General features: G+C 64.0%; 1 protein-coding gene across 1 annotated transcript; it reads right to left on the minus strand.

Moving 5' to 3' along the window:
* Positions 1-9,962: 9,962 nt before the first annotated feature.
* RTL6 (retrotransposon Gag like 6) lies at positions 9,963-14,110 on the minus strand. Its single transcript, XM_070051518.1, has 2 exons — positions 13,925-14,110; positions 9,963-13,777 (listed from the first exon to the last, which is right to left on the minus strand). Exon 2 carries the CDS (start codon positions 13,644-13,646, stop codon positions 12,927-12,929), a length of 720 nt encoding a protein of 239 aa, XP_069907619.1. The 5' UTR covers positions 13,647-13,777; positions 13,925-14,110; the 3' UTR covers positions 9,963-12,926.
* Between the last annotated feature and the right edge of the window lie 10,080 nt (positions 14,111-24,190).

The raw sequence follows: 24,190 nt of genomic DNA on the forward strand, positions 1-24,190 counted from the left end.
CCCGGGGGTCCCGGCGAGGTCCCTGTCCACACCGCAAGGGGACGAGTTGTGGGGGTGAACGGCTTCTCCAGGCAGCAGGGGCCACGTGCGCGTGTCCTGGCCGCTGTGGTCACCACTGTCGTGGCTGTGGCGCCGCTGGTGGAAGGCCACAAAGTCCAGGGGTCTCCACCCTCGTGGTGGACAGCACCTTCCTCAAGAGACTGGTGAGGTCTCCCAGGACAGTCATACAGCGGCTCAGCCTCCGCTGTCTGTCTCTCACATCATCACACAGCAGCCTCCACCATCTGTCTCTGTTATCACATGGCAGCTCAGCCACCACCATCTGTCTCTCATGTTGTCACACGGTGGCTCAGCCTCTGCCATCTGTCTCACGTTGTCACATGGTGGCTCAGCCCCCGCCATTTGTCTGTTATCACACGGCAGCTCAGCCACCACCATCTGTCTCGCGTTGTCAAATGGCGGTTCAACCCCCACCATCTGTCTCTCATGTTGTCCCACAGCTATTCAGCCCCCGCCATCTGTCTCGCGTTGTCCCATGGCGGCTCAGCCCCCACCCTCTGTCTCTCGCGTTCCTACTCCCTCCGCAATGGCCGCTCCCATTCTGCTCCGGGTGCCGAGCCGCACACAGCAGAAGCTGAGCGAAGGCAGAGCCAGGCACCTGCACCTCCAGGGCCCTGAGCCCAGGGGACCCTCGGCCCTGCAGAGTGACAAACGGGGCAGAGCCAATCCTGTCACCCTGCCAGAGAGGGCGGCGCCTGGGGGTGCTGGGAGTGGAGTCTAGGGGGAGACAGAGACCGAGAGAGACAGAGGATGGGGGGGGGGAGAGGGGGGTAGAGGGGGGTAGGAGAGAGGGGGGGTGAGAGAGAGATAGAAGGAGAGACGGGGGGAGAGAAGAGAGAGGAGAGAGAGAGAGAGAGAGAGAGAGAGGAAGGGAGGAAGAGGAAAAAGAGAGGAGAGAGAGGGAGAGGAGAGAGAGGAGGAGGGAGGGAGAGAGAGGAGAGAGAGAGGGAGGAGGAGGGAGGGGGGAGGGGTAGGAGGACAGAGAGAGGGAGGGAGGAGGGGGAGGAGGGGGAGGAAGGGGAGGAGGGAGGGAGGGAGAGGAGAGAGGCAGCACATCGCAAGCAGCCAGGGATCACACAAGCGAGCACTTCCCAGCATGCACCGGGGCTGGTTAGGCCTGGAAGGTCAGAGGGCAGATCGGTACGCTGATCAATCGCGGGCTTAAAGGGAACCTCCCGAGACTCTCAAGTGACAGCGACACTTTCCCGGTCCCAAGAAAATGTGGGGAAAAACAGCCCGAAATTCCCTGGGCTCAGTGCTGTCCTGGAGCCGTCGGCTCCGCCACACGCCGCGCTGCCCGCTCCCGTGGAGCTGGGCCTGGGATCTTCCCGCCTACCAGGAACGGCCGGCGTGGGAGGAGGGAGACGGGAAACGAGAGAAGCGGCAGGATGTTGTAAACCCACAGCCGCCTCGGACAACTTGGATCAACACAGAGAAGCAGACTGAATTAAGGGGTGGGGGCCGCAGCACACACGGGGAGGAGACCCGGCCGCGATGGGCGACGGCGAGAAGCTCCAGTCTCCGTGCGATTCCTGCAGGGCACCAGCAGCGGTGCGAGGGGGCGGAGCCGATCCGGGATCCAGGTGCCGCCCTCACCTCCGCGCCGGGACTCCCGCCAGCCCCCCATCCCCAGGGAGCTGCATCCCAGGGCCCCAGACAGCAGCAGAAACTGTGGGCCCTGGAAACACAGGGACAATGAGAGGACGGAAAGCAGACGGGATGCAACTGGGCAAAGCCCACAAGACTCGCCACGAAAGAAGGGCGTGGCGTGGCGTGGTGTGCGGTGTGACGTGGTGTGCAAGGCGTGGCATTATGTGGCGTGGCATTATGTGGTATGCCATGGGGCAGAGTGGCACAACGTGGCATGGCAAGGTGCAGTGTGGTGAGGTGTGGCAAGGCATGGCGTGGTGCAGTGTGACGTGGTGTGTTGTGGTGTGGCGTGACGTGGGGCAGAGTGCCGTGGCAAGGCATGGCAAGGCGTGGCATGGGGCAGAGGAGGCTGGTGGCTGTCAGCCCCTCCAGGGTGGGAGCTCCGCCTTCCCCGGGGCTCCTGCACACCCCTCCTGCCGTGTGTGTGTGTGTGTGTGTGTGTGTGTGTGTGTGTTGTGTGTCCACGGTGGGGCTCACGTGTGCCCCACTGGAGGGTCAGCGTCCCAGGCGTGCAGGCCACGGCCCCGTCTCTGCTCGTGTTTTTCTCTGTTATTTCCCCGTTTCCTGAGTGGGTTATTTTGTTCTGAAACAATGAGGTTTGCAGGGGAGAGGCGCGAGCAGCTGCCCGGGGGGGGGGGGGGGGGGGGCGTCCCGGCTCCTGTGCTGGGCCGGTTTGCTTGAGACGCTGTTTTCTGAATTTCCTACCCTGGGAACCTGCGCTGGTTTATAAATAGAACCCATCCCTGAGGTTGGGCCAGCAGGGGTGGGGGCGGCAACGAGGGCGAGCTGTGGGCGGAATGAGGGCAAAGCGGGGCTGGAGCCAGACTCCCGTCTTCAGTGTTTGGAAGAAGCCCTGGGCGGCTCGGGCTGCCAGCGGGAACAAGCCGGGACCCACAGCGCCGAGATGAGACAGAAAGACCCGACTGGACTCTGGGAGGGGAGCCGGACAGGTGAGCAGTGCGGGGGCGGGGCAGGGAGACCCCGGGGCTGATCCGGTCAGGATCCAGCGCCTTGACTGCCAGAGACCCAGCTCAGGATCCAGCGCCCTGACCGGCCAGAGACCCAGCTCAGGATCCAGCGCCCTGACCGGCCGGAGACCCAGCCCAGCCCCCTTCCCTTGCTGCTGGAACAGGAAAAAACGACTCTGTTGCTAGTGGCTGAAGGCTGGGGGAGGGGCAGGAAGTGCCCCCGGCCCCCCAGGCAGCCCCGCCCCCGAGATCCAGCTGCTGGGCCAAAGAAGCCAAAGTTGTTTCTGGGGAGGTCAGCAGGACGGGGACAAAGGGGACCACGAGAGCGCCCCCGCCCCCGCCGGGCCCCAGACCACGGAAGGGAGAGGGAGACCCGAGAGCCCGCAGCCTGCCTTCGGCCGCCCCACACAGCACAGAGCACATGGGAGAGGGGGACCCCAGACCAGCACAGCCCGCCCCTCCCTGGGGAAGAAAGCCCGCACAGAGCCGTCCTCAGGATCCGTGGAAGGAGCCCACGGTGCCCGCGAAGCAGGTCCCGGGCGCAGGCGGCCTCCCCGTGGGTTCTCATCTGGCGAGCACGGAGGGAGTCGTGGCTCAGCCGCACCCAGACAGGACAAGGGGGAGCTACCGAGCTGTGGGATGAGCGGTGTCCTTCCTGGTCATAAACACAAAAGCCACCTAACCCTATCGGCCTTCTGCAGAAAGGGTAACTAACACCCGACTGCGAGTGTGCTGACCCCTGGGCACAGGGCTGGTTTGTCATTTGAAAACCAAGCCCGTCAAGTCGGCTATGGACAGAACAGAAGGGAGACACGGGGTCGTCTGAGTAGATCGGGGAAAGCCTTTAACAAAAGTCAGCATCCGTGCACGGCCAGACAAACCAACAAACGTAAGCACGGCTCAGCAAGGAGGGAGACCAGCAGTGTGCCCCCCCGCCCCCACCAGGGCAGGGCGGCTCCGAGGAACCCGGCCGTGTCTGTGTCACCGTGTATCCCAAGTCCGGGACAGAGCGACAGGGGAGAAGAGGAAGCTACAGGCGTGCGAACGAAAACGGAGAAAGCTCTTCAGTGCCCATGGCTGCAGGACATCCTAGAGGTTCCGAGAAGGGCTGCGACGGAGACCCGAGACGCTGGGACAGAGCTTCCTGTCCCCCGCCCCCTAAGGAAAGAACTCCGGGGCTGCGGTTGTGGCTTGGATGTTTTGAGTCCCAGCCGCTCTCCTTCCGATCCAGCTCCGGGCTAGGGAAAGCAGCAGAGGACAGCCCAAGTGCCTGGGCCCCGCACCCGCGTGGGAGACCCGGAGGAAGCTCCTGGCTCCTGGCTTTGGCCTGGCCCAGCCCTGGCTATTGTGGCCATTAGAAGAGTGAACAAGCAGATGGAAGACCTCTCTCTCTCTCTCTCTCTCTCTCTCTCTGCCTTTCAAATAAAGAATCCCAGACATGAGACAGGGTGGCACTGAGCATCTAACCAATTGGAATGAAACAGGTGCACAGGAGTTATGGGTACACAACTCAGCAGCCCGAGGGCCCGGGGCAGGCAGAGATGCGTGTGGTAGGGGGTCCACGCCTCCCCCTCCCCGCCCCCTTCTTCTGGGCTATTCTGGGCAAAGGGCTTTTTGGGGTGAGATTCAGGAAACCCCTCCGAAGCTTTATCCCCCGGTGACGCCAGCCCAGTAGATTGTCCTGGGCCATCTGGGGGGTGGGGATGCCGGGATCCCCGGACACGGGCTAATGCCAGAGCCTGCTGCCTTCCTGTTCCTGTTTTTCCCATCGCTTCCCTGCAGCCGCCCTCCCTCCCACCTCACCCAGCTGCCGGCGAACTCAGCAAGGTCTCGGTCAAGAGCAAATGCCACGCTTGCTTGTTTTCAAGCGTTAGTCACAAGTCATCACAAAACGCAATCTTAAAAATCCATTTCTGCCAGCATCTGGAATAACATCAACTCATTCGGAAGACATTTATAAAATACACGCACGACAGCCGCCCAAACTACGGAACATCGCTGAGCGCCGGCGAAGCCGGAGGAAATCAGAGGCGGCGGCGGCTTCCATTCACGTGCGACACAGTGGCATTCACGGCCATTACGGTGCCTCCCCATCACAGCCCCAGCGGGCGTCCTGTGTGCCAATCGATGCAGTGATTCTGAAATCCCTGTGGAATTCCAAGCCCTGAAAGTACGTAGGAGTCATGGTCATGGCCCGAGGAACGCTCCATCTCCCTTCATTTTCATGAGTCTACATTTCCATACCCACAGGACGGCCTGCTGAGCCGGCGGCTCCCGCCTCCCGCAGACCCAGGACAGCCGGACTCACCCCGAGAAGGAGGAGCAGGGCCCGGCATCCCACATGGGCGCTGGCTCGAGTCCCGGCCGCTCCAGGTCTTTGCCCTAACAATCTGGGGGTCACGGCCAAGGGCGACCTCACTGGGGCAGCTCAGGGGAGAAGGGCCCGGGGCAGGGGCCCCTGTTCTCACCCACCACCCGGGGCCCCAGCAGGCGGTGTCACAGGGCAGCGCGGTGCTGCGTGCCTTCCCCGTGTGTGCACCTGCTGTGGGCTCCCACAGGTCCCCAGCCCCCACCACCGTCCTCAGGGCAGTGGGCACAGAGGGGTGAGAGTCCCGGGAGCTGCAGACCACTGGGGTCCACGCTGGCCTCCCCTTGACTGGGCAGCGCCCCTCCCTCTAAGCCCCTGAGGCCCTGCCTAGTGAGTATGAAGAAGGCAGGTGGCTGGTGGAGAGGCCAGCCAGACACCAGGGAGGGGCCCAGGCGCCCCGCAGCTTCCGAGGTCACCGATCAACCTGGTGGGAGGGGAACACACAGAGGACCCCCCACCCCACTCTCCACTGTACAGCCAGGAGCAGAGGGGGCTTGGGGGCGTCGGCCAGCTGTTGGCTCAGGAAGAGGCAGACACGGGGCTGGGGAGAGCCGGCCGGTCCGTGCCACACCGGGCAGCACACGTGGTCGCTGTGGGCAGCGCTCCACGCTCAGGACGGAGCTGGCCATTCCACTCCCTGCGGCAAAGTGGCAGCCCCCGGTGCACGAGGGCAAGGGCTAAGGTGGTGACCAGGGGGCAGGTGCACCACCGGGTAGGCTGAGCCAGCTTCCCGGCCCCCAGCCACACCGTCCTCCTCGGGGAAGGTGCCTGGGGTCCCGCAGAGACCCTGGGGCTCCCTGGCAGTGACGTCAGCGAAAACAGAGGGTGAGCAGCAGTGTGACAGCTCTGCCCGCGCCGTCAGAGCAGAGAATGAAACAGAAAAAGTCACAGAAAACACCGTCCTCGGCGAGACCAGTGGCTCCAGGGCCACCCCGAAGGCTCAACGGGACCCCGGAGGGTGCAGGCTGGCAGACACCCTGGCCAGATGACAACCTGCCACAGCCCGGGGCCACCGCGGCCAGCTCCCCGTCCTCAAGGCCCTGCAGGCCGGGAGGTGCGAGACTCGGTGGCAGGTGAGGGCTGCTCACTGCTGGCCATCTTCTCTCACTGTGTGCGGTCATGGCGGCTCCTCCCTCAAGACCTAATCACCCCAACTGGAGGGCAGGATTGGGCAGCATTGAAAACAGTGAACTAGGGGCTGCCGCTGTGGTGCAGTGGGTTAAAACCCTGGCCTGAGGCGCCAGCATCCCATGTGGGCCCCAGGTCAAGTCCCGGCTGCTCCACTTCTGATCCAGCTCTCTGCTGTGGCCTGGGAAAGCTTCTGGAGGCTGGCGGCGCGCGGGTCTGGGGTCCGCGGCTGCGTCCTCCCGGGGCGGGGGCGGAAGGGCACGTGGGCTCAGCAGGAAGCACCCCCCTGGGCGCCGCCCCCTGCGAGGCTGTGGATGGATGAGCTTGGTGCTGAAACCTAAACATCTGTGCACAGCACGGGTTCGCAGGATGGCCACGCCTGAACGTCAAGCAGGCGCGTCTGAGCGTAGCCATTTGCGACAGGAGGAAGCCTTCCTGGGCACAACCTTTCATTCAAGGGCAACCCAGTGCGCACGAAGCTGTGAGCCTCCCACGGGAAGTCAACCAGCGTTAGGGAGAACGGAGTGACGCCCGGTCCCCAGAGGGCAAAGATGCCCGTTTTCCTTCTTTTTTTTTTTTTTTTTTTTTTTTTTTTTTGACAGGCAGAGTGGACAGTGAGAGAGACAGAGAGAAAGGTCTTCCTTTGCCGTTGGTTCACCCTCCAATGGCCGCCGCGGTCAGCGCGCTGCGGCCGGCGCACCGTGCTGATCCAATGGCAGGAGCCAGGAGCCAGGTGCTTTTCCTGGTCTCCCGTGGGGTGCAGGGCCCAAGCACCTGGGCCATCCTCCACTGCACTCCCTGGCCACAGCAGAGGGCTGGCCTGGAAGAGGGGCAACCGGGACAGAATCCGGCGCCCCGACCGGGACTAGAACCCGGTGTGCCGGCGCCGCTAGGCAGAGGATTAGCCTAGTGAGCCGCGGCGCCGGCCCGTTTTCCTTCTTAAAGAAGTTTGCAGGATTAGTTAATTTCTAGTAAAAATCGTAACGTAACTTTAATCCTGAATGACGCAAGTTGGTAAGAACGGTCGCGAGTATGCGCACGGGTGTACCTGTGTGCATTAACTGGAGTGCAGGTGACGTTTACCACTTGCATGGCCTACATTATTAAAAGTATTAACGTGTATATATTACCTGGTAATCCAAATAAATCAGTCGGTGTTCGACAGGTGCCGCCTGGCTGCCGTTTTGTCCTCCACGCTCTGTCGCTGATGCTGTCTCCTGGGGGGTCTTCTCGCCAGGCTCTCCGGCCGTCCCCCCTGGTTCTCTGGGGTGCATGGGATCAGCCAGGCCTAGACCTGGGGCTCAGCTCATGCGCTCTCTGCCCCTCGGGGCTGGCCATGCACACCCCACCATGGGGATCCTGTGCCCAGCGTAGGCCCCATGCCACAGGTGGGCCACTCCTGGCCACAGACCCAGGCCAGAGCTCGGACAGCGTCCTGTCCCGGGCAGACAGTGCCTGGAGCCTGCTTGCTGCCTTCGTTCCCGTCTGGGGGAGGCGTCCCCACTTCTGGTTTCCGTATTTTACCTGCTCTTGGACATACATGGGTGATGTGTGTGGTGCTGCACCCATCTTTGCTCTGTGTACCAGGGTCACACCACCCAACCCGGCCCACGCTGGGTCCTAGGCTCATCCGCGGAGTGGGCTGATCCACTGTGGGGGCGGTGAGGGGACACACACACTCGCCAGCACCACGCCACTGTCACAGGCCCTAGCCAGGGTCCTCCCACCAAAGCTGGGGGCAGGGGCAGGGGCAGGGGTGGGCGCCGTCCGTCAGCTCTGACTCCCCGGCCTGGGAAGTCCCACGGACGGCAGCATCAGGAGGGTCTGAGCAGAAATCCCCATGGGGCCGGATGCTAAGGCCACCCTCCCCAGGCGCCCCCGGGGCCGAGGTTTGCTGAGGGAGCCAGAGGGGCCACACCTGCGGGCAGTGCCTGCTGTGCTGTCCTCGGTCAACCACCAGACACAGAGCTGCCCCTCTGCCGGCCTGGGCTTGGACGCCGGGGATGCTGACGGACCCGACGCCAGCTCTGCCTCTGAGGAGGGGGGGGGGGGGCAGAGTGGGACATGAGGTCACGGGGCTGGCGCTGTGGTGCAGAGGGCTAAGCCGCTGTCTGCAGTGCCAGCATCCCATATGGGCACCAGTTCAAGTCCCAGCCGCTCCACTTCCGATCCAGCTCTCTGCTATGACCTGGGAAAGCAGTGGAAGATGGCCCAGGTCCTTGGGCCCCTGCACCCGCGTGGGAGACCCGGAAGAAGCTCCTGGCTTCAGGTTGGCCTAGTCTGGCCATTGCAGCCATCTGGGGAGTGAACCAGGGGATGGAAGATCATCCACCCCCACCTCCACCCCCATAAACTCTGCCTTTCAAATAAAATAAAAAACAATTAACTCCAAGGAAAGAACACGAGTTCAGAAAACGACAGGGCAGCGACTCACAAGCCCAGGCCGGGCAGGTGGGCACGAGCAGGGCCGGGCCCCGGGCGTCTCCTCGCCCAGGGAGGGTCCTAGGAGGAGTGGCATCGGGAGAGCAAGGCAGGCTGGACCCGGCCCGGGAGGGCTGGGGCGGCGGAACGGAACCGGGCAGAAGGGAGAAGCGTCGGGGCCTGGGGAGCAGGTGTGGGCCGGCGGCGGTGCGGCCTCTGCCGGACGTCCTCAGAGCCGGCGGGGCAGGCACAGCTGAGTCTCAGAGTCGGCGAGGACGGAGGCCCAGGTCCAACCAGGATCCTCACACCAGGCCAGACAGTGGGCTGGGCCTCCGTGGGCAAAACGGGGGTGGGGCAGGCAGGCTCTTGTCAGCCTCGAAGGACCAATCACAGGAGGGCACAATGCACCGTTCTAGATGTTTCCATGGCGGTGGGCACTGGCCAGGCCAGCTGGGCAGGTTTTGGTTTCTCTTCCCAGGCAGGCACCAGCCAGAGGGCGGGGCCAGGCCCCCTGTTGCCTGGGAGACGGAGCCGCCCAGCCCAGGGCAGAATTCCTCTCCAGGCCCTGCACCTGCTACCCTACTCTGGAAGACTCCTGAATCTGTTAGCGATTGTCTGGTGAGAACAGTGAAGATCTGGAGGGGGGAGGGGCCCTGCCAGGCACAAATACAAAAGCTCAAAGCCTAATCCGTCCACACAGGGAGAAGCCGGCAAAACCAACGCATGGGCGGGAGAAGAGCCGACCTGGCACACACGAGGCCCGTGGGAGACGGGGAGAGCGGGCCCATGGAGGAGGATTTACCATTGCTGGGTATCCGTTTAAACCTCTGAACGCCCGCTGGAGTCCGTGTGCCAAATTAATCCCGGAAGTGGCCGCATCAGGGGACGCGGAGACCCGAGGCTGAAAGCAGTGGAGACACCGCAGAGCAGGCTCTGCGAGGCTGGCGTGCTGCTTCCGGCCCCGCCGCGCACCAGGTGCCCTTGCACAGACGAACTCCGGGAGCAGGCTGCGGGCTGCAGCTGCTGTGAGGCCGAGGACAGTTGCAAACAGAAAACAATGTCACTCTTCTAACCTGTTGCTTTGGAAAACACTTTGTAGCAATATGCAGTTCATGGCGGATGATGGGGACTGACAGACCAACCGAGCAAAAGCTCTCTGGGGTCCTCAGTGATTTCCAACGCAAGAATCCGGAGACCCCCACCCCCCCGGGACCCCAACAACCGGCACACTCAGTGCCAAACCACGCGCCAGGCGCTGTCACAGGTGCTGACGGACGGACTGCACCTGCCTGTCCCGTGTCGGTCTAGTGGGCGTGGTGCTGAGTGGGCGAAGCCATCGCACAGCCAGCTGCGGCAAACGACACACACCAGGTTAATATCTTTAATAGGTATCGAGCCCATACAACCGTTATCAGACCCCGTTAGGCAGAGCCAAGGACAGTGACAACCCACGAGAGAGGAGACACAGCCGTTTAACGAGAACGATGCTCAACTGTGCTAGAAATCAAAGAAACGCAAACACAAGCCTATGTTCTCAGGATCAAGACAGCAAAAGGTCAGCCTGGCGCCAAGGGCCAGTACTGGCGAGATGGGCACGCCCTTCCGGCTGGTGGCAGCGCGCAGGAACGCCAATAGCTCCGCTAAGCGGAAGCCTCTGTGCCGACGGGGAATCAGAGCCTGCAAGGTTTCCACGACTTTCACTCAGGAGGCCCCTCCGGGGGCCGCCCCAGGACGTCCGCTGACGCTGGGGCCACGGCTTCCACCCGCCTGCTGGGAGAGTGCAGCCAACTCGGAGTAAAGCCGGCTAGGGACATGGGTGAGGGCCGAACATGTGGTCAGTGCAGCTACGCAAAATTGTACTGTAGCAGAACCGGGGAAAAACCAAATGCAAAGAAGCCATGGCCAGGGGGTGAGAGGCCTGCAGGAGGCACCGGCGTCCCACGGTACTTGGCTCGCTGCAAGGCGCTAGAGCTATGGCAGTGAGGAGCACCGTCCCCTCCCTCCTCATCCACGTCCGTGTGGTGCTGACCGCCACATGACCCCGGGCTAGGTCCTGAGACACGGACAGGCCCACGCCCACGCCCGGCGGAGCGCCCTGCGCCCAGCCCACCCTCACAGGAAACTGCCCCTTGGCCACAGCACCGGCTCTCGCTGCCTTCCCCAGGGGCCCCGCCTAGGCCGTTCTCTCAAACCCCCTCCACCTGCGCGACCCACACAGCCGGGAGCTCAGCTGCAAGGACCCCTCCCCAAGGAGACCTTGGCACGTGCCCAGCTCCCCCACTTCCCTTCCGGCCGCCAGGGCCCTGCTCGGCCAGTGGCAGCTCCGTGGCCAAGGAAACGGATCCTCCCTGCTTCCCGGGAGCCACGGAGGGGCTTCAACAGGAAACACGAACGCCAAGGCCACAGTCCCAGGGGACAGGGTGCTGCTCCTACACCGAAGCCCCTGCAGTTGTCCACAGAAGATGGAGGGGGTGGGTTACCAGCCAGGGCACCACGTGGGCACGGGAACGGATGCACGTCCCTCCTCACGCCTGCGCACCACCGCTGCCTGTCCCTTTCATACGTCAACACCTGCTCTCAGAGTTGCAGCGCCAAAGCCTCTGCCTTCCCCCGCCCGGCTTCAGCCTGGCGCCCCTCTCAGCCATCTTCCTGGGCTCAGGCCTGAGGGGTCTCCCACAGGGGTCTCCGCCAGCTCCCCGAGCCTGAGCCCCACCCGGGGCCCATGGGAAAGCCACTCCTTGACCTTCTCTCATCTGCTCCAGGTCCCAAAGGCACAAGGAGCCATCAGGAAGGTCGAAGTCCACCGCAAGTGCACGCAGGACAGCGGCTCGGGCTGCAGTGGCCAGCCCCGCCCACGTGACCATGGCTGTGGCGCCAGTGCGAGCAGCACCCCCCAGCACGGCACCCATCACCGGGGCTGAGTACCTGCTCCGCTTCCAGGAGGCGGTCCCCCCCCCCACCCCCGGCTAGGCAGGGCCCCGTGGAAACCCACCAGGGGTCTTCTCCCCTGCCCCAGGTGCCACTGTACCCCTTCCCCCGGAGCCTCTCTGCTGGGCAGGTGCAAATTTTACAGTACGGCTGCTGGAGACAGAGCTGAGCACAGGGAAGGGGGCTTGCACCCCCACTCCTGCTTAGTGAGCACCGCGGCCCCACCTAAACGGCCTCGGTCAAGTCCAGGGGAACCCAGACCCGTCTCCAGGCGGCTCTTCAACCGGGCGGCCGAGCTGAGAGTTTACGAGGAGCATGCGACAGTGGCCATGGGCCCCGGCAGCCACGAGTGTCCCCGCCCGTTTCAGTCGCAGTCACCTCCCCAGCAAGCCGCAGGAGCCGCGGGAGCCAAGCTCCGGGATCCCCGCACACAGGCCGCACAGGGTCCTTCCTTGGCCCGGCGTGACCACCCACACCGGTGCAGGCCAGCCCAGGGCAAACCACCATGTTCCACCTCGGTGGGCCATCTGGCATTGAGACACAGCGGGGGCACCAGTCCACCGGGCCGCAAGTCCCAGGCAGTGACCTCTTGGCCGTCCGCTCCAGGTGGTGCAGTTCCGTCCCTCGGGTCCAAGACACGCGTGCCGGCTCCGCACCATCGCTCCACCAGGTCGGGGCCGTCGCAGCTCCGCACCTCCACAAACACCACCACGGCCCCGGCTGCGGCCACCAGAGGCAGACACGCCCCTGCCTCCAGCTCAGAGGCCGTCTACCCCTCCCTTGGACAGCGGCTGGGCACGGGATCAGTCAGCAGGCCACTGCAGACCTGGAGGGGGCGCGGGGGCTCGGAGAGAGGCCACAGGGCACCTGAACGCAGGCGGGCAGGGGCATCAAGCCCGGCAAGGCTCACCACGAGGGACCGGACACCGCTGGGGACGCAGGGCTGCTGCCCGCCCTGGGCCAGCGCTCAGCCGAGGGGGCGTCTCCCATCCACTGCCCAGCAGGTCCTTCCCTGTGCAGCCACAGGCAAACCAGGCAGCAGATCACCGGCCGAGGCAAGGCCTGCCCCCAGGAATGCCAGAGGCACCCTCCTGCAGGGTGTCACCACCCGCGGAGGGGAGTGGGGGGCACGAGACCCCTGTTCCAGGTCCAGAGCTCATCAGCAGGAACTCAGCGACGCGGGCAACGGTGGCCCCCGTGCTGAGTGAGGCTCGCGAGTGGCAGAGGGGCAGCCGGGATGCGGCGGGGGTCGCGAGCGGCGGGGGAGCATGCACTCGGAGTCGCAGCCGGCTGGGCCTGGAGAGGCGGAGGGGGCAGCTTCACGCGTGGGCGTGGGCGTGGGCGCGGGCGCGGGCAGGACTGCAGAACGCACAGTTCCTCCGCGCAGCAGAACACGCGAGCGCTTAAAGGTTCCGCGCTCGCGAGGGCAGCGCGGGCGCCGGGCCGGCCCCGCCGGACGCTGGGTGCACCGGGCAGGGCCCTGTGCCGGCGGCGGCCAGCTGGCGGCACAGCACCTGCCGCTCGCGCACCGCCCGGTTGGAGGCCGAGGTCTTGCGGATCTGCGCGCGCCGCGCGTGGCGCAGCGGGGACTTGTAGGTTCTGCGCAGCTCGGCCAGGAAGCCCTGGTAGTTGTTCCGCAGCGGGCTGTCGGGCTGCATGTGCGGGATGGCCCACTTCTCGGCCTCGCCGGTCAGCCGCGACACGAGAAAGGCCACGCGCTCCGCCTCGCCCGGGAAGCGAGAGGCCTGGAAGATCATGAACCTGTCCATCTGCATCAGGAAGCCGGCCAGCTGGCCCGGGTCCCCGGAGAAGGGCTCGGGCAGGGAGGTGGGCGGCGTGGTCAGCGGCCTCGAGCCGCCCGAGGCCATGGCGGACACGGGCGGCGTGATCTGCAGCGCGCCGGGGATGTGCGCCCGCGTGCGCAGCAGCGTCAGCTCGGCCATCACGCTCTCCAGCATGTGGGTGAGGTTGGCCTTCTCGGCCCGCAGCGTGGACGCCTCGCGCCTCAGCGCCGAGTTCGTGAGGCGCAGCGAGGTCAGGGTGTCGATCACGTCGTCCATCGGGGCGCTGGCGGCGGCGGCGGCGGCCGTGCCTCCGGCCTTGGCGGCCTGCGGCTGCACCATGCCGACCGGGGGGGCCAGGCCCCGCGCCCCGGACGGGGCGGCCGGGGAGGCCGGGGGCGACGCCGGGCCCGGGCCCCGGGCGCAGGTGCGGCTGCTGCCCACGCCTCTCACGCGGCCTCGGCGGCCGGGCCCTGGAGGAGCAAGAAAATGGAGTTGTTTGTAAGAGGTGCGTGGGCGGCGCGGCCGCGCTGGGCCCCCCGGAGCCCCCTCCCCCACCCCACCCCCGGGGAGGACAAAGGGGCTGCACCTGCGCGGCGGGGGGCGGCGGGCGCGCGTACCTGGGCTCCCCGGGGCTCCGTCCGCCGGGCGGGCCGAGGAGTCACCGCGGAGGCGTCCCGGTCAGCGCGGCCCAGGCGGCGGCGGCGATGGCGGCTCCGGCAGGTGCAGCGCCCGCGGCAGGGCGGGTCACGGCGCGGCCTTTGTGCGGGCGGGGCCGGCGCGGCGGCGGCGGGCGGGCCTAGCGCCGGGCCCGCTGGTTGCCATGGAGACCGCCGCGCGGCCCGGCCCCGCCCCGGAAGTGACGTCACCGCCCGGCAGCTGCCAGGCCACCCGCCCCAGCTGCCAATCCGCCGGGGCTGTGGCTGCTGTTTGGTTATCCGGTCTCTGATTGGCTGTTGGTGGGGCTCTTTCGGGGGCGTTGTCGCTTTAAAAAAGGAATTAAAAAGGGGTCTCCCCTGCAGTGCCTGCGCCTGCGAGGTGGATTCCCCGCAAGGCGGCCGGGTGACTCCGGCCTGCCGGGCCCCATCTGGGGGAAGCGGTGCTGCGGTGGCCCCGGGGTGCCGTCTGCTGCGGGTGTCCGTCTGCACCCGCCCGGCCCGTGACGCGTGCACAGTACCGAGTCCTGCACGTTCCCGTCAGCGGTGGCTCCTGGGCGGCCGGCTTCTGTCCACAGGTGCCTGCCCGGGCCAGAGCCACGCTGCACACGGGCAGGAGTCCCAGCCTCGTCCCCCGCGGGCCTCGCCCGGTGTCGGGAGCACAGGTGTCAGGCCAGGGGTGTCACTGGGGTCCTAGTGTGTCCGGGAGCACAGGTGTCAGGCCAGGGGTGTCACTGGGTGCTGGTGTCAGGGGCACAGGTGTCAGGCCAGGGGTGTCACTGGGTGCTGGTGTCAGGGGCACAGGTGTCAGGCCAGGGGTGTCACTGGGTGCTGGTGTCGGGAGCACAGGCGTCTGGCCAGGGGTGTCACTGGGTGCTGGTGTCGGGAGCACATGTGTCAGGCCAGGGGTGTCACTGGGTGCTGGTGTCGGGAGCACAGGTGTCAGGCCAGGGGTGTCACTGGGGTCCTAGTGTGTCCGGGAGCACAGGTGTCAGGCCAGGGGTGTCACTGGGGTCCTAGTGTGTCCGGGAGCACAGGTGTCAGGCCAGGGGTGTCACTGGGTGCTGGTGTCAGGAGCACAGGCGTCTGGCCAGGGGTGTCACTGGGTGCTGGTGTCGGAAGCACAGGCGTCTGGCCAGGGGTGTCACTGGGTGCTGGTGTCGGGAGCACAGGTGTCAGGCCAGGGGTGTCACTGGGGTCCTAGTGTGTCCGGGAGCACAGGTGTCAGGCCAGGGGTGTCACTGGGTGCTGGTGTCGGGGGCACAGGTGTCAGGCCAGGGGTGTCACTGGGGTCCTAGTGTGTCCGGGAGCACAGGTGTCAGGCCAGGGGTGTCACTGGGTGCTGGTGTCGGGGGCACAGGTGTCAGGCCAGGGGTGTCACTGGGGTCCTAGTGTGTCCGGGAGCACAGGTGTCAGGCCAGGGGTGTCACTGGGTGCTGGTGTCGGAAGCACAGGCGTCTGGCCAGGGGTGTCACTGGGTGCTGGTGTCGGAAGCACAGGTGTCAGGCCAGGGGTGTCACTGGGTGCTGGTGTCGGGAGCGCAGGTGTCAGGCCAGGAGTGTCACTGGGTCCTGGGTGTCTGTCCAGCTTCTCTCGCTGAGCTGTTCCCCAGTGGTGGATTCCAGGCTGGGCGCGGCTGGAGGGGAAGATAAGCCCGGTGCCCGTCTGCGCGGGGCAGTGTTGGAGCAGGCCGAAGCCCCCCATAGCTGCCCACGGCTGCCCACACCCCTTAGCAGGCCTGGGACACGGCTGGGCCCATCGGGCAGCCACAGTTTGGGTCTGCGGTGGGTGCTGGCGTGTGGGGCTGCTGGAGCCTTGAGAGGATGCATTGGTCCTGGCGCCAGAATGTGGGGTCTTGTGATGGCGAGCAGGGAGAGGGAGGGTCCTCAGGCTGCTTCTGGGATGTCTCCCGTGGGAGGGGGCCGGAACTGTGCTTGCCTTCGCTGAGGTCGAAGGCTGGAAACCAGAGCTTGGCCTGCACCCCCGCTCCTTCCAGACGCGCCCCTGCCTGCAGCCCTGTCCATCTCCGTCCCCAGGGCCATGTGGCGGACAGATCTGTCGCACCTGCAGCTGCGGCGGATGCGCACAGCTGAGTCCCCGGGCGCGTTGCCTGGAAGGTGCACCCTCATCCAGAAACGGCAAAAACAGGAAGTGGGTGAAATAGCCTTGCTTCCAACAGGACACGAGTTGGCATCCCATAAACAGCACGACGGAAACTAAAGGTTTATTTATTTATTTATTTATTGAGAGAGAGGCAGAGTTACAGACAGAGAGAGGGGGAGAGACAGAGAGAGAGGTCTTCCATCACTGGTTCACTCCCCAAATGGCTGCAATGGCCAGAGCTGCGCCGATCTGAAGCCAGGAGCCAGCAGCTCCATCCGGGTCTCCCACGCGGGTGCAGGGGCCCAGGCACTTGGCCGTCCTCTGCTGCTTTCCCAGGTGCGTTAGCAGGGAGCTGGACTGGAAGTGGAGCAGCCGGAACTTGAACGGGCGCCCTTATGGGATGCCGGCACTGCAGGAGGAGGCTCAGCCTACTGCGCCAGCTTTTTTTTTTTTTTTTTTAAATGAAAAAACCGTGAGGAGGGCATTTGAATCTGATCCACAAGATGTGGATTCATGTGTGGACCGGTGGTGAGTCCAGAAATAAACCCTGCGTTTACACTCAAGCAAGGCGCCTTGACGGCTCCGTCAGCCGTGGGCATCTGCGCCGAGCCGGCTGGACATCCCGGCGGGGTGGGGAGCTGGAACCCCGGCCACGCCCAGCACAGAAGCAGCGCAGGACAGGTCAGAGGCTTCGCCGTGAGACCAAAGCTATAAAACTCCGAGAAGCAGCGCTGCGGGCAGGCTCCGTGGCCTGTGATGGCGCGGTGGTTCTCAGGTGTTTCTCCAAAATGCAGAGAGAAGAGGAGAAACAGATGACTTGGGTCTCACCAGCATTTAAAGCATCTGTGTTTCAAAGGACCCTGTCGCCAAGGTGGGAAGACAGCAGCCGGCAGAACGGGAGGAAATCTGTGTAGACGGATACCGGCTGCGGGTCCGGTGCCCAGAGCACAGCTCGGTCACGGAGAGACAAGTCACCAAAGAAGGACTTGAATGCCCATTTTCCAAAGAAGATGCGCAAACGGCCGAACAGCACCTGAGAGGCTGCTCCTCGCGTTTGTCGTCCGGGAAACGCAAGTGACAGCCACGGTGAGACGCAGCTGCCCGGCCCCCAGGACTGCTGGATCCGAAAGGCGGATGAGAGCAGGTGTTGGTGAAAATGCGGCAAAAACAAGTTCACGCGTGCTTTGCTGCTGGGGGCATAAACTGGAGGGGACCGCGCTGACCGTGAGGTCCCCGTATGACCGGGGTTCCCCTCTGGTGTACGCCTTAGAGAATTGGAAACCAGTGTCCACACAGGAGTTTCTGTGTGAATGGTCCCCCAGGTGTTATTCATCACAGCCAGAGAGGGAGGGCATGCAGCTGACCAGGCGGCCACCGTCCAGCCCAGGTGGCCACCGTCCAGCCAGGAGGCCATCGGTCCAGCCAGGTGGCCATTGGTCCAGCCAAGGCGGCCATCGGTCCAGCCCAGGCACCCTCCGTCCAGCCAGGAGGCCATCGGTCCAGCCCAGGCGGCCACCATCCAGCCCAGGCGGCCACCGTCCAGCCAGGAGGCCATCAGTCCAGCCAGGCAGCCATCGGTCCAGCCCAGGCAGCCATCGGTCCAGCCCAGGCGGCCATCGGTCCAGCCCAGGCAGCCATCCAGCCAGCCAGATGGCCATCAGTCCAGCCCAGGCGACTATCGGTCCAGCCCAGGCACCCTCCATCCAGCCTAGGCACCCTCCATCCAGCCAGGCGGCCATCAGTCCAGCCCAGGCGCCCTCCGTCCAGCCTAGGTGCCCTCCGTCCAGTCAGGCAGCCATCGGTCCAGCCAGGCGGCCATCGGTCCAGCCCTGGCAGCCATCCAGCCAGCCAGACAGCCATCAGTCCAGCCCAGGCGGCCATTGGTCCAGCCCAGGTGCCCTCCGTCCTGCACCGATGAGCGCACAGTGGGATCTCAGGCATACAACGAAGGAAACACTGATCTATGCTTCCACGTGCATGACGCTTGAATGCGGAATTCTACATGAAAGGTCAGCCTCAGGGTTCTCCTGGATGGTCTTTATTTTGCGAAGTGTCCAGGATAGGCAAAGCCGGGGAGGTCAGGGTGAGCCGCGGTCCCCGGCATCCGGGGAGAAGGCGGGCAGGCAGGAAGCTGATGGGTGCAGGGCTCTGGGGGTTGAAACCGCCCTGGAGTCGGGGCGATGGTCGCACACCCGTGAATATCTGAAAAGCTGCAAATCTAGACTTTACGGCGTGTGAATTAGATCTTGAAGAAGACAGTGGCCAGCCAGGATCCAGATGCATGGATAGATGGGGGTGGCAGGGACCTCCCAGCCCGACAGGAAGTGTCTGCGAAAGCCCACAGCCCGCGTCTGCTTCGGCTGCCGGTGGAGTGCTGTCCCCGCACGACGGGGAATCGGTGATGCCCATTCTCACCACCCTCACCCGGCACAGTCCTGGCAGCTGTGGCCGGTGAAACAAGGCAGGGAAAGGGAGTAGATGTGCACATGGGCAAGTCAGACATGAAGCTGTCCCTGTTGGCAGAACCTCCGTTGTCTCCGCAGACAAGCAAGCTAAGCCGCATCCTGACACCAACAAGTGCGTTCAGCCAAGTCGCAGGAACTGAGACCGACGTGGGAAAATCGACTCCGCGTCTGCCAGCACCGACCACAAACACCGTGCCGTGTGCAGCGGCTCAGAGAAGCCCGTGTGAAGCTGAAGAAAACAGGCGCGGGAATTTCATGCAGATGGGAATTTTATGTGATGGAGAAATTCCGAAATTACGGAAGGATAGCCGTGCCCGGGTGGACAAGGCGGCATCACAGACGTCCGCCCGCCCGCAGTCTGGTGTGAACGCGTGAGGCTGCGTGCCGGCGTCCACGCACGATTATGTGTGGAGCGGGGGTGGGGGGAATTGTTCTGAGACGCGGGGGGGGGGGGGGACAAAGGAGGAGAGCTGCGGAGCTGCTGAACTCGCTTTGGAAGGGGGGAGCGAGGTGCCCACCCCCCCGCTCCAGTGCTACCTCTTTGGCTTCATAATTAAGGCCAAGTTAGAGCGGTCAGGAATGGATACAAAAGTCAAGGGGCAGGACGGGCAGTCCGGGGATAGACCCACACGCACCTGCCCCGCTGGTTCTTGGGCAGTCTGGGGATAGACCCACACGCACCTGCCCCGCTGGTTCTTGGGCAGTCCGGGGATAGACCCACACACACCTGCCCCGCTGGTTCTGTGCTGGTTCCAGTGAATGCTGTCGGGCACAGGACACAACACACAACCTCACTGTAAGTCTCACATCTACAGCTGGGGTTTCTTTTTTCCTTTTTTAAGATTTATTTATTTGAAAGACAGAGTTACAGAGAGGCAGAGAGAGAGGGAGGTCTTCGAGCCGCTGGTTCACTCCGCAGTTGGCCGCAATGGCTGGAGCTGTGCCGATCCGAAGCCAGGAGCCAGGAGCTGCTTCCAGGTCTCCTAAGCGGGTGCAGGAGCCCAAGCACTTAGGCCGTCTTCTACTGCTTCCCCAGGCCACAGCAGAGAGCTGGATGGGAAGAGGAGCAGCCAGGACTCGAACCAGTGGCCATATGGGATGCCAGCACTGCAGGTTTTACCCGCTATGCCACAGCGCCGGCCCCAAACGGGATTTCACAGTGACCAGACTTGCTTGTGGAAGATGAGACAGCACATACAGGAGAAAGCCTGGGGCGGGGAAGGGGGCGACCTGGGCTGCATCCCAGATCCCGCTCCCTGTGAGCACCGTGCAAGCTGGCGCCTCCGGGGTGTCTGCAGGCTGGGTGCTCTGCGGAGGAGGACTCGGGTCTAGAACGCGGGGAGAACTCTCCAGCTCGGCCAGGAGCCGCCTACGGTGGGGGGGGGGGCGCTCTCCAACTCCTCCAGCTCGGCCGGGAGCCGCCAGCAGTCCCGTTATAAAACGGGCAGGAGGCACGAGCGGCCGTTCACCGAGGAGGCCGGCAAAGGAGCAGACGCGCACGCGAGGCGGTTTTGACAGCAGAAAGGTTAAAATAAAAACGGGCGACAGCACCCAGCGCCGGCAAGGCTGCCGAGGAGCTGGGCGCGCTGGTGGGAATGTGCAGAGGTGCCGCGCGGTCAGCAGTCTGGCGACTTCCTGAGAAGCCGAGCAGGCAACTGTTAGACAAGCCAGCAGCTGCAGTCCGGGTGTTTACCCCAGAGAAGTGACAGCTTATGTCCACACGCTCACACACACACCCGCACAGATGTTTACAGCTACTCTACAGCCGGAACCTAGGAGCAGGCTAGACCTGATTCCACGGACCGTGGTCCATCCTCGCCCTGAGATCCGAGTCCGCAGTGAGAAGGAAGAGGGAGTCATGGCCAGGACGTCTCCGAGGCCGCAGGAGAGTGAGCCGCGTGGACGCTCCCGGCCCCGGAGCCGCGACGCCGTCCATCTGATAGCCGCAAAGGCCGCCTGTAGAAACGGCGTCTGCTGCCTGCCGGGGCTGCGGAGGGCGGGTGCGGGGGTGGGAGGGCAGCAGGGGGTGGAGGACCCTGGCTGTGGTCCTGTCCTACGCGTCTGCAGGAAGCCACCCTGGGCCGGCTGCGCGGGGGCCACGCCGGGCCATTCCCTGTTATTTCTCACAACTGTGTGTGAGTCTGCAGTTACCTCGGGATCTAAAAGCTTAATCGGAGAAAATATGGGGACGGAATGAAATCATCGTAGAGAGGATAAAATTTAGGCTGCGATGGGTGTTTTGGCACAAGGGGGTTAAGCAGTCGCCTGCAACCCTGGCATCCCGTATCAGAGCGTCCGTTCAAGTCCCGGCTGCTCCACTTCCTATCCAGCTCCCTGCTAATGTGCCTGGGAGAGCAGGCGGAAGATGGCCCAAGTGTTTGGGCCCCTGCACCCACGTGGGAGACCCGGATGAAGCTTCTGGCTTTGGCCTGGCCCAGCCTTGGCCGTTGCAGCCATTTGGGAAGTGAACCAGCAGGTGGAGGATCTCTCTCAGTGTCTCCCGATGCTGTCCCTGGCCTGCCCTGCGATCATCCTGACGCTGTCCTGGGCCCACCCTGTGGTCATCCAGATGCTGTCCTGGGCCCGCCCTGCCCCCGAGCTCTCTCACACTCCCTGCCCACTCAAACCCAGCCTGGCTTTGCTTTGGTGTTTGACCCCAGGCTGGCACCAACTTGGCCTTGAGTTGGAAAACAACTTGGCACTGATGGGTGAAGTTGAAAATAGCACTGGGGCCGGCGCTGCGGCACAGCGGGTTAAAGTCACGGCCGTCGGCGCTGGTTCGGGTCCCGGCTGCTCCACTTCCAATCCAGCTTCCTGCTGAGGTGCCTGGGAAAGTAGTGGAAGATGGGCCAAGTGCTTGGGCCCCTGCTGTGCTCTTGAGAGACCTGGATGGAGTTCCAGGCTCTTGGCTTCAGCCTGGCCCAGCCCTGGCCGTTGCAGACATTTGGGGGAAGAAAACCAGTGGGTGGAAGATTGATTCTCTCTCTCTCTCTCTCTCTCTCTCTCTCTAGTTCCGCCTTAAAAAAAACTCTGCAGACTGAATCCAGGTGTGCCCACCTGTGTGCACAGGCTGTGTGATGGGCGCAGGCTGAAGGGCAGCCGTGGCCCCTGGGGGATGCTCACTCCCAGCCTTTGCTGTGGGACTTGTCCACTGATGCCCACTGGAGGCTGGGCCCGAGGCCAGGACAGGGAGCTGGGCTCCAGCCACCCCGGACCCAAGGCAGGCCACGCGACCGGGTGGACACCACCATGCAGAGCTGCGGAGGTGGGGGCGGGGCCTTCAGGTTCTGGAAGTCACCGCTCAGTGCTCAGCCCTAGGCATGGCGACGCCTGTGTGTGGGGGAGGGGCTGCACACCAGCGTCTTCTCCAACTCTTCGCCTTCTGCTGGGCGTCAGTGCAGCCCCCACAGGCAAGGCTCCGCCCCCACTCAGGTGCAGTCTCAGGAACTGGGCCCCCACGTCACCCACATTTCCCTTCAACCCGGCTGCACACCACTGCTCCCACACCCCTCCCCGGGGCGACCCCAGGTGCAGAGAGCTCGGAAGTGTAGGAGAAAGGGCGTGACGAGGATGGAGGGGGGTGCCGGGGGTCAGCCAGGAGGGGCCCGGGCCCAGGCGCCCTGTCCCCATGCCCCCGGGCAGCACTGCCCGCGTGGCGCCCGCGTGTGTCCACAGCAAGCAGTGTCAATCACTACCCCAGGCCCCAGCCCCTCTCCGCTCCCAGGAGAAGTGGGCATGGGGGTGCTTAGCTGAAAGCCCCAGGCGTCTCGCCCTGACTTGGACTCCCTGGGGGTCAGCCCCGACCCTGGAGCCCGCCGAGAGTCGCCTCGTGAGGACCGAAGCTGCCCCTGCCGCCCGGGAAGTGCCAAGGGTTGCAGGAGCTGTGTCAGGAGCGGGGTGGAAGACACTGTGGGAACGGAGCCCGGTCCCTTCACTGCTCAGGAGTCGGCCAGGGCCTGGGGCCTGGGAACCAGGGTGCTGCGCACAGGGCGCACGCCCTGTCCCATGTGGGATCTGGGCACTCACTCCACCTGCTGATGTCCGGAGCTCCCGTTGTGCGGGACAGGACGGTCCCCGCCTCTGGGCAGCTGCCCATCCCCCACCCCACGTGAACTGAACACCTTTGCCGGTGCCCGTTCCAGCCCAAGCACAGGTCCCAAGTTCTGCACCCTCACTCCCGAGCCACCGTAGCAGCCAAAAAGACGGAGCGGTAATTATGCCCGTAAGCCCTGTTCTTGTCATGTACACCTGCCAATGCATTCAAGGCAGGTGCGCTTGCCAAGCCTCCAGAATAGATTCTAGAATTTGTAAGGCCTCACGCGGCCAGTTCATCTGCGGGAAGCACTGGCAGCCGGGGGCCAGACACGCGGCGGCCTGGAGGGCCTGGGCTGCAGCTCTGAGAACCGTTCAGTTACAGCGGGAAATGGGCATCTTGCCCCCGGGCCTCAGCGCACCCCGGGTTCTGTGAGTGCCCAAGAGGGCAGGGGTCGCCCTGGGCTTGGGGAGGGCCTGGGACATGCAGCCGCCAAGAAGGACTCAGAAGAAAGCTTAGATGACGGCCCCCAAAAGAACATCGAGACTTTGGGGTGCAACTGCTTGGTTTTCAGTATTTGTTTACTTGAAAAGCAGAGCGACCTAGGCAGAGGGAGAGGCAGATCCGCATCGACCCAAACCCTGTTCCGTTCACCTCCTCCCCTTACGGCAGCGTCAAGCTGTCCGCTGGCCGTGGTCTTGTGGAAATGGTTGATGTTGGTGTAATGATACTGATATTGGTGTAAACTCTGAACCAGTGAGGGTTTTTTTTTTTAATTCTCCGAATTATTGAATTTCTTCTTTTCCAGTTTTTCGGGCTCTTCTCAATCATTGTAGCGTTTTCTGGAAATGCTTAGGATTGACTTGGATTTCTTCAGTCAATTTTGCTGAATTTGTTTAAAGTTGAGTCTAAGGGGCCGGCGACACAGCACCCCATGTGGGCACTGGGGTCGCGTCCTGGCTGCTCCACTTCCGATCCAGCGCCCTGTAATGTGCCTGGGAAAGCAGCTAAGATGGCCCAAGTGCTGGGGCCCCTGCCCCACGTGGGAGACCCAGAGGAAGCTCCAGGCTCCTGGCTTTGGCTGGCCCGGTCCCAGCCATTGTGGCTGTAAGGGGAGCAGGACAGAGAGGAGACAGGATAGGAACTCGCAGCCAACACGAATCTATTCACGAAGGGAAATCGGTTCGCAGTGGTGGCCGGCCGCCGGCGTGGCGGAGGGCACCGTCCCGGGCAGGCTCACCTTTCCCATGTCAGGGTGGGCTAAGGGTCCCGAGTGGGGTGGGGGCACTCCCTGGAAGCCGGTCTCTTCCTACAGGTTTTTCGGGTTTTCTGCAGGCTTGCAGACCGGGAGAGTGCAGAGGGCGGGTGGGGCAGAGCGCTGGGGGTGGGGCTGGACCTGGTCTTGCAGGAATGCAGGGAATCTGACTTCCTTTCAGGCGAGGAGATAAAACGGCTGAAGCTTGTGTCCTGGTTCCATCAATCCTGAGTCAGTCCAGATAGGGCGCCGGTTCTTTCTGGCTGCTTCCTGCTGGTACGGGGAGTGGGCGCGGGGCGGGCTCTGTGCTCTGAATCCGACTGGCTGGGGGTGGAGCAGTCATTCGCCCCTGTAAGGACTTCTGAGATGTTGGT

This window comes from Oryctolagus cuniculus, chromosome 11, assembly GCF_964237555.1.
Source record: "Oryctolagus cuniculus chromosome 11, mOryCun1.1, whole genome shotgun sequence".
In the NCBI taxonomy this organism is placed as follows: Eukaryota; Metazoa; Chordata; class Mammalia; order Lagomorpha; family Leporidae; genus Oryctolagus; species Oryctolagus cuniculus.